This window comes from Pteropus vampyrus, unplaced genomic scaffold (assembly GCF_000151845.1).
Source record: "Pteropus vampyrus isolate Shadow unplaced genomic scaffold, Pvam_2.0 Scaffold973, whole genome shotgun sequence".
Classification (NCBI taxonomy): domain Eukaryota; kingdom Metazoa; phylum Chordata; class Mammalia; order Chiroptera; family Pteropodidae; genus Pteropus; species Pteropus vampyrus.
The window spans coordinates 41,376-51,330 of record NW_011889754.1 but is presented as its reverse complement, the minus strand read 5'-3'; the positions used below and the strand labels follow the sequence as shown (position 1 = coordinate 51,330).

Sequence of the window (9,955 nt, the reverse complement as noted above, 5' to 3'; positions counted from 1 at the left end):
TTTCTGTTCTAATGACCACTAAGGGAGCCCAAGCAGAATCTTATTTACATGGGCTCCACCTCTATGACGACACTGCTAGATGTTAACCAATAAAAATTTAGTACTGTGCCAGTCCTCATTTACATACAGTCTCTATAAATAGCGTGGAATCAATTGCGTTGCTTATAGTTGCGGTCGTTTTTTGCAGCGTTTTGCCGTTTCTTTGTGTGAAAATGCCAGATCCAGCAAAATCTGCTCCGGCTCCCAAGAAGGGCTCCAAGAAAGCTGTTACGAAAGTGCAGAAGAAGGATGGGAAGAAGCGTAAGCGCAGCCGGAAGGAGAGTTATTCCGTTTATGTGTACAAAGTCCTGAAGCAGGTTCATCCTGACACCGGTATCTCGTCCAAGGCCATGGGCATCATGAATTCTTTCGTCAACGACATCTTCGAGCGCATCGCCGGCGAGGCCTCCCGTCTGGCGCATTACAACAAGCGTTCGACCATCACGTCCCGGGAGATCCAGACGGCCGTGCGCCTGCTGCTTCCTGGTGAGCTGGCCAAGCACGCCGTGTCCGAGGGCACCAAGGCCGTGACCAAGTACACCAGCTCCAAGTAAGGGCACGCAAGGAACGCGACAAAACAGCTATTTTACCCCAAAGGCTCTTTTCAGAGCCACTTCAGTTATCGAAGAAGGCGGCTGTAAGCACTTGGGAGGTTGGTAAGTTTTTGTTTAGGTGGGATGATCCCATTGTCACAAATGTGTTTGGACCTATGACTAGGTTGGAATTGAGAAAGGTTCCTCCGGCTGTTAATTCGAAACCTGTAGCTCATTGGTGCCACCTGGTGGTACCGCTCCAGCTGGTAGAAGTGCTTAGTTCTCTACTACCTAATTCTAAGGGGTCCTTAATGGAGGCCAGGTACACAACCGAGAATAAAGATTTGACACCCCTTATGTAACTAGTGTGTGAGAAGGGCTATCTGTCCACTACTCTGCCCCTAAGTGTCTTTGGACCCCTTCAGTAAGCAAGCTGCAGTACACTTCCTAGCGTGTGGATAGAAATACCTCAGTTCCCCACTCCACTAATGTTTTAATCTACATGTTTTTAATGAACTCATAACTCACAAACTATTCAATAAAGTCATATGCTTCAGTTTGTAGGCCTACCTAGAAGTCCAGACCCAGCCATCTTTCCCTGCTTTTCCTTTCCAGAAACAAACATGTTTTGTCTCCACTCCATGGGATATTTGGCAATATCCAGACATTCTTGTCATCACTTGGGGAGAGGTGCTACTGTCATCTAGTGGGTAGAGGCTAGGGATGCTGCTAAATACCCTATAATACACAGACAGCCTCCATAACTAAATCACCTGGTCTATAACGTCGCCCCTTGTGCAGAGAGACTCAGAGCCCAAAGGCTTCAGGGTTTGATCCTCATTTCTGTCAAAACTTCCCTCAGTCCTGCTCAGCCAATGTTGTTGCTCTTGGTGAAAGCTGAGCAATACATAGACTTTAACTGTTTACTCCACAGGAAAATGATCTCCAGGGCAAGGACCTTGTCTTGGTTCCACAACTAACTTTACTGGTTATAAGAACCACGTTGGTGCTTGTGAAACACATTTCCAGTTGCATCGCTTGAAGTTTTCTGATGAGGTGGTGACTGGGGAAGTGGTTTTTAGTGGTCTCAGGTGGTTTACTTTTCTTTTTTTTTTTTTTAAATAGGTTTTAGGAGCATGATAAAAGGCCAGTTAACATGTAGGATGAATTTTTAAGGACCTCTTGCATAACTCGAGCCTAATCCTGACAAAGGCTGGTGGATGTTTTTTCCAAAGGAAATATTCCCCTTGAGACAAAAGGAAAAATCTTAGTTTCCAATTTGAGAGTCAAGCTTCAAAAATAAACCATTCTTGATAAATTTGGGAGAATTTACATGACAACTTTGTGCTTAAAATAAATTTTATATATAATGTATAATGTAAGAGTTCAAATTTACATCCACTTAAAAGTTGCATAGAATGAGCTGTAATGATTTATTTCACTAACAAATTAGGATTCTTAGTGAGTCATCTTTTCCTGGCAACTATTAGACAAGAGGCCAGGGGAAGATGACGCAACTGAGAATCTAAATTTTCTAGTGAAAAAAAATTACTACACAGCACATTTTATGGTAAGAAAATTTACTCAGTAAGTGAGGCAGCCAGGGTGGTCTGTCTGATACCCAGTCAAGCTATCAGAGAATATGGCTGGTCTCTATGCCTAGGATCCTGAAGTCCAGGGGCTCTCTTCTCCCTGAGGACTAGGAATTATGTTTCTCAGTTTTTTGAAGTTGTTACATTGTCAATTGGCTCACCTAAGCAAAAGCTATTGTTAACTATCCATTAGGATTAAACCCCAGCTCTTGAAACTAAAAGGCTTCGACCATCTGGCCGAAATTTACCTTCTTCAATGACTCATTTGCCCGGTCTTCCAGTTGAGCTGAAATGTTCTACTGTCCCATAATACATCTTGAATTTCTCTTCCTTTGCGCTTTTGTCATATCGTTCTCTTAAGTGGTAGTACTCTCAGTTGTTCTCTGGGCTATTCAAACCCTAACAACCTCTGAGTTCTTTAAACTCTTGCTCAGATCTCACTCTGTAAAACCGTCCCATCCAAATCTAGGTCACAGGGGGGAGTCTTTCTCCTTTTAACTCAAGGCTTTGTTCCTTGCACAATGAATTCAAAATTAACTGTGTGGCTTTGTGAACTGTGCAGGCTTGTTCCTTAATTTTTTCATTGTTTTTACATTTTCTTGTGTTTGTCCTCTACTAGAGGGCAGTCCCCTCACCCCCTTTTTAAACTTCTTGGGATCTTTCACAAAGGCTATCTATCCCAGTGCCTATTATAAAATGGCTTTTCAATGAAACTTTGTTGACTGATTGCCCAGATCGTAAAACACAAGCAAATTGATCTGAGGATGGTAGGTTTAAGTATTTCAATAAGCTTTTTTTCTGCAGTTTTTCCTAATTCTTTGCTTCTTTAACCAGGAATGCTCTTTTAATTGCCCTTAATAGTTATCAACCCAGTTAAGACTTCTGTTAGAGATTTAAAATTCCTGAGAAGGGCAGATAAAGTACTGTACTGGATGGCTTCCCTTCAGCCAATGCATCTTTGTGGTCAAAAGGATAAGATTAGAGTGGAGCTTTTTCAGCCTACTTTGAGGTGCTGCTTTTCCACTGTCATAAACAAGGATGTGGAGGGAGGTGAGTTCCAGCAGACAAAAAAAAAAAAAGTGTAGTATTAAGAAACTTTAAATATCAGATCCAGAAAACAAGCATTGCAAAAGTAGAAGTGGGATTGGCCTGCATCAAGTCAAATGTCATCCAGATTGGTTAAGTCATCTTTTCAGGGATTGGCGAATGGATCGTAATATGCATAGAAACCTAAAAGATGACAATTCAATCTTCTGCAATGACTTTGAGACAAATATCTCACTTTTAAAATGGGTGCATTTCCCAAAAGTGACCTTAAAACCAAGCAGGGTCTTGAAGACAGATCACCTGGTTTGTAGCCTTAGCTCCGCTTTGTCAGTAGTATGACTAAGGCAAGTTTTTGAATATTCTATTTCAGTTTCCTCATCTTTAAATTGGAGATAATAGTAATGCTTACTTCATAATGCTTTTGTGAAGGGTAAATGAGTAAATACAGATTAAAAAATGCTTAGATTAATGTTTGACACTTAATAAACACTTCAAATTTTAGTTGATATTGATAGTACAGAAGACCTGTTGAGTGTTATGCAAGTTTTTTCATCTCTAATGTACCACAGAAAATATTGACCAATTCACGATAGTATACTAAACACATGTGTTCTTCCCATTGAGAGAAGAGAGGAGGCATCTGAAAAAATGCAAAGGAACAGGCCTGCAGAAATAACCGACTCAGCTGGTTAAAACTACTCTCTCCCCGCATTCTTCGGCTAACATGTTTTCCCATAGCTACCTCCCCCACCTCAAGGATTCTCCAGCTCACATGTTGATTCACAGCTTGCTATCCAACTAATGTTCTTTCTGCATAGCTGTGTAGGAATAACAAGACTGTAAAACGGCTTGTTATGTTACAATTAGAGCTCAGCCTTTGGATAGGAATCCGCTGAGCAGGTCCCATCTCTCTGTTCAAGAATCCTATAATGGTGCTGATAACGCCAAGGTCACTGGTTCTACAAAACAAATGACTTGTAAGACCAGTGGTCTAGAAATTCCTCCCCACTTGCAGCCCCCCACCCGAAGCTCCCCCTCCCATCCTGAGTCATGCAGCACATGTGAAACCTCAGACAAAGGAATCATGTGCCCCTTGCACAGACACTGCAAGGGTATATAGTCTATAAGAAATCTAACCAAGGAGAGATCGTGCTTTGGGTCTGTTGAATGCCCCAAGCTCTCCGCCGGCATTAAATTCTCCTTCCTCTAACAAAGTTGGCTGAGCGTCTAATTTCCACTGTCGGGTGTCGCTTCCTACAACATCGTCTTCCACCCCAAATTCTTAGAAATGACAGGAAATTGACAAAAAAGATGGTAGATAAAGTAAGAGTGAAGAGTGCAAGAAAAATTAACTAGAGATCTTGGGAATTTAAAATTTGGTTGTTGACACAAGAATTCAGGACTAAATCCAGAATAGAATAGGTATAGCTGGGAGAAAATATAGGAACTGAAAGGTGAAGCCCAGAAATCCCATCCACAATGCCATGTAAAAGGATACAAAAATAAAAAATAAGAAAAAATGTTAAGTGACATAGATGATAGATTCAGATGTTATAAATGCTTATCTCTTCTCTTCAAGGCTTTTTTTTCTGCCCTTCCAGAAGAAGTGGACCTCAAAGTCACAGCCAGACTCCAGATGATTGCTGTTCACTGGGGATCATGTCATTGCTTCCTCGAAATTATCTTCTCAAGAGAGCACTACACTGGGGAAATTTATTTCTCCAGAATGTGTGAACCAATTGTTTCTAGTGTTTCTTAGAGATTTTCTATCTCCATTAACTCACATAACGTGTTTGAGAATCTCACCCTTTATTTAACACATACTCCCTCTCCACAATTTCTTTTCTACCCTAAGTCTAAGGGTTAAGGAGTTAATAGTATGTGTTTAGTATGATATAGAGATGAAAGGGAAGGCAGGAAGATGAGCTTCTTACCCTTTGCGGGTTTTTACCCCATATTTAGAAACAAACCAAGAAATGAGGAATAAAGGAAGGACAGCAAACGATTGTATTGGTTCTCATCTTACTGCCACTGTGCATTAACAAGCAAGTACTTACAGGAGCCCAGATTTTCAACTTCCTAGCATTTTTTGACATCCTGCTTTCCATTGCCAAGCTTAATATGCAGCTCTCTTAGGATCTTTCAGTTTTTATACTATTATAGATATGATGTTGATAATAATCGCTTCTTAAGATTCTAACAATACCATTTACAATTACACAAAAATGAAAGACCTAGAAATCACCAAAAAGAACAAAAGAGGGCACTGTTATGAGATATTAATAATGACATAGTCATGAATTAGAAAAGTCAATATTGTGATGATGTCAGTATTCTCCCACCCCAAAGATCTACAGACTTAATGCAAACTCCAAATCCAGTATTCTCAGAATTTGACATAGTTGATGACTCTTGAGACACCAGTTTCTGTTTCTCCTACCTAGTCAGCAATTCCTTGTCAATATCCTTTGCTGCCACCTCTTCTACACAACCTTTAAGATTTGGCATGTCCCAGGGTTCAGCCTCAGACCTTTTCCTGTTCTCTATCTGTACTTTCCATTTACACTGTCTCTTCGAGTCCTGTGACTCTAAATACAACACATGGATCATTCTCAGATTTTTATCTCTAATTCAGGATTGTTCCCTGAGCTCCACTCATACATCCACTGCTTTTTCAACAGTTATGCTTAAATGTCAAATAGAACCTTACACGTCCAATACAAAACTTTTGATTCTTGCTACTCCTCTCTTCCCTGCTCCACCAATTTGCTCTTTCTCAGCTCAGTCAGTGGAATCTGTTTATTGCTCTGGCTCCAAACCTAGTTGTTCCTGATTCCTCTTTTTCCCACATTCCCTACATCTGATCAATCAGCAAGCTTTTTTGGCACTTCCTACAAAATGCATTCCGAATGTGACCACTTCTCAACACCTCCACGGTAGTCCGAGCTACCATTCTCTCTCACCTGGATTCCTGTTTTCCTTTGCTTTCACTGTTGTCTCCTTACTGCCTCTGGGGTCTGTCTGCAACTAGGCCTGGTGGCACTGAGGACTGTCAAACCTCTTCCAGCTAGTTGCTTGGAATGCAAAGCAGGTCTGGCCATCTTTGGCTTCTCCGCAGGAAAATGCCTAAGTTCAGAAGGCACTGGAGTTTCTCCCACCTGAGTGTGGGAGCCAGGAAAGACCTAGAATGGACCTGACTTTTCTTTATACCTCAAACCAGTCGATCCACTTCGGGGATTCCTTCTCAGGTTAGGAACCCCCTGAGTTTTCTGAATAAGCCTGGACTCTCGCAGAAACTCCCAGGGTCCTAGAATGTTTTAGGGTTTTCCCTTGAGAGCCTGGAAGATGAGAAAACAGCCGCCCCCTCCCTCCCCCACTGATCCACTGTCCTCACAAGCAGTTGCCTGTTCTCTCTGTCCACGCTGAGGTGTAGTGCTTGTCTGGAAGCCCTGAGGATTACAGAGCGGGCCCCACACACTCTCAGATGAAGCCTCGGTCGGTCCAACAGACCCCGGGTATTGACCGTGCTGAGTCTGAGGGCAGAGAAGGAACACCTCACCTCCCTTCCCAAATCCACCCACCCGCTGCATCGGTCCCCTCCAGGGCCTCGTTCTCAGTCCTGGAAACCCTTTTGTCATCCGGGATAAAACAGGCCTTGGACTCCCGAGGGCGAAGCCCCGCGGCTCCCCAGTGCATTTCGGAGCAGCCCCTGCCCACCCGCAAGCTGCTTCTGCCGCCGGGGGTCCCTTCCTGGCTCCGATGGTGGTGGAACCAGCGGGGAGGTGGGTCTGTGCTTGACTGGACGACTCCCTCCCTCCGGCCACCGCCTCCTTTCTGGCTGTCTCCCCCAGACCCCCCACCGGCCCCCGTTTTGACCGCCCCGCCCGGGTGCCGGCGGAGGCCCGGGCGGAGCGCTCAGGCCGGCGCGCTCGGCGCCTCCCAGCAGCCCCTGCGCGAGGCGGCGACCGCGGCTGCAGCGACCACAGGTCGCCGCCGGGTGGCGCCGCCGCCGGCCGTCGAGCGGGCGCGTCGGCCATCGCCTTGGGCTTCGCGCCATGCTTCCTGCGGCTGTGACTCGGCCCACTCGGGAGCCGGCTCCTCACACCTGCCGGCCTCGAGTAAACAATAACGCCGAGATGGAGGGGACCGCTCACGAGTTGGGTGCTCGCCTTGGTACCGGGGGGAATCGGACACGCACGACCCCTCGCCCTCCTCCACCCGCACTGCCGATGCCGCCAACGCACTCTGTCGGCTCTGGGGAAGCAAAAAAACTTCTCTCGGATTTTAGGGGAGGTTGCGGGAAGCGTGCCCCTGTTCGCTTCGCGCAGCCGGGGCCCCACGCACGCGCGGCGGCGGCCTCCGTGGCGAGCTCAGGTCGCAATATGCGCAGGTGGCCACGGCGTGGCGCCAGCGGCCCGCCGCGGGACACGCTGGGAGCACAGGGCCTGGGCGGGTCGGAGAGCTACCGCAGTGGCCTATCCATCTCGGAGCCACTGGTTCCAGCTACTAGTTAAGTGTGGAGCTAATAAAAAATGTATTAATGATCTTGTTAAGTAGCTGGATTACAATAGAATCTACTAACATCCCAGTTAGGAACAGAGAAATGATGTATGACTGATAGCAAGCAGATTTGCAACCAAGTAACAATATAAGCACTGTATAGATTTACAGCATTCAGTACTTTTTTTGCGGGGGCGGCGGGTAAAAATAAAACGATTTCTTTTAAATTATTCGAGAAAATATAAAACACCAAGTTACCTTCAATGCATTCCTTTTACTTGACGGTGAACCTTAGCCTGTGCTGATACAGCCAGATTCACAGGTGACTAGAACAGGTACAGAGCTGTGCTGTGCTTAAGTTTGTTGCCTAAATGAAATGAAGCACGGTTATCAATGTTTCTTACTTACACTCTCATGCCTTGCTCTTAAAGGACTCTCTCTCAGGAGCCAAGCACTTTTTGATGATAAAGAAGAGGCAAGGTCTTTAAATGAAAACTGTCATAAATGCTGCTGTACCTACGACATACTAGGATTAAGAACATCTCAACATGGGCCAAAAATATACATTTCTAACACATAGCTTTGCCCCTAACACCCAAGAGTACAAAATAGACACAAAACTTACCTCTGGTTTAGAGCGTGGTTTAGAGTGGCTTTGTCTCTTTGGTACACTGAGATATTTTTTAAATCCCCAGGGCAATGTATCATAATTTAGGAAGAGCAAGAAATATGCCTTTCTTTTGTAAACTGGGAGAAGGAAGTATGGGAAAGAGTAGGTGGGAAAGGAGAACCGTTTCAAACATTTACAGCAGGCATGTTCTTAGCACAGTGTCATGTATGAATCCATATGGAAGCTGATGATTGAGAGTTTGATTCCCACTCCTGCACTTTCTCCAATGTGAAGTTGGTGGCCTGGTTAAATACTATGCAGTGTAGGCATCCGTGCCTGAGGATCAGACCCTTCATAAGCCCCGGGAAAGTGTGCTGTCTGATGCCCCATGGGCAGGAAAGGCAAACCCATACCTGGAGTACATGTGAATTCCTGTAAGAAAAAGCTGATGGCCCTTCTGGGATGGAAGGGGCCCAATGTAGTTTACGTGATACCAAGTGGCTGGTTGGTATCCTCAAGGTGTATATTATTAGAGGCTCAGCATTGGTCTCTGTCGTTGGCAGGCTGAACATTTAGTGGAGTCAGGAGCTACATCAGCCTCGGTGTACGGGAGTCCATGATATTGGGCTCATGTATAGTCTCCATCTCTGCCACTGTAGCTAGTCCACTTACATTTCCATTATGCATAGAGCCTCCTACTTGGGTGATGTTCTCTGCTTAACATGTGGTACAAAGATCTTCGCACTTCATGCCCACTCCCACATATCCACCCACATGTCCCCCCACATGCTTCTACCACAGACTTCCTTGTCCTTAACCTTCCCATCTTTCTTCCTCCCAGTTCCTAGATCAGCCAGTCAGGGCTTTTGCCAGAGTCTATATATTCTAACTTTGTTGGTTTCTCTTTATGCACAAAGTAGGTTCAGCCCCTGAAACCTTGCAAATTGGGATGACTTTACTCACCACTATCTTTAAAGGCCTCCTTTGAGTTGCTCTCAGTTTTCAGTTGGCTGCCTCATATTGAATCCATCCATCATTGCAAACTCTTTTCTCTCCTTCAGCTGATCACAGGGATCCCCATGCAGCCAAAGGTGCTGATAGGTGCCGGGGGTATCTGGGGGTACCTGCTCATTCAGCTCGCTTGTGCCATCTTGGTCTGCTTGATCTCAAAAATGCAATTTATCATAAATTGTTGCTGGGCCATGCTGATTTTATGACTTGGTGGACATGACTATACCTAGCTCGTGATGGGCAATTCTGTCCTCATTGTCACTTAGTGATTTTTTAAAAAGTGGTCTGTCTCTACCAGGGCCCAGTAGCACACCAAGAGTTGCTTATCAAAAGGCATATAATTCTCCGTTGCAGATGGCATAGCCTTGCTCCAGGGGGGTCGCGTTGTCATTTTCCAGATGGGGCTTCCCACAAATTCTACACAGTATCTTTTCCCACCACTGATACTTCCAATGCCACAGGGTTTGCTGGATTATATGGCCCAAGTGGTAGGGACTTCTTGCATGCCATCTGACCTACTGAAAGCCCCTTTTGTCAGACGAGGGCAGGGGTGGGGACAAAGGTGTAATGGCCACTGTGATGAGAAAGTATCTTAAGACCAACAAACAAAGCAGGCAACTCCA

At 45.1% G+C, this 9,955-nt stretch overlaps 1 protein-coding gene across 1 annotated transcript; it reads left to right on the top strand.

Annotated features, from left to right (window-relative positions):
* Positions 1–155: 155 nt before the first annotated feature.
* On the top strand, positions 156–657 carry LOC105309974 (histone H2B type 2-F). Its single transcript, XM_011386179.2, has one exon. The coding sequence runs from the start codon at positions 213–215 to the stop codon at positions 591–593; it is 381 nt and encodes a 126-aa protein (XP_011384481.1). The 5' UTR covers positions 156–212; the 3' UTR covers positions 594–657.
* Positions 658–9,955: the final 9,298 nt, after the last annotated feature.

What these genes read in the sequence shown, in the direction of transcription:
- LOC105309974 (XM_011386179.2), top strand. Translation starts at nt 213, where the DNA reads ATGCCAGATCCAGCAAAATCTGCTCCGGCTCCCAAGAAGGGCTCCAAG.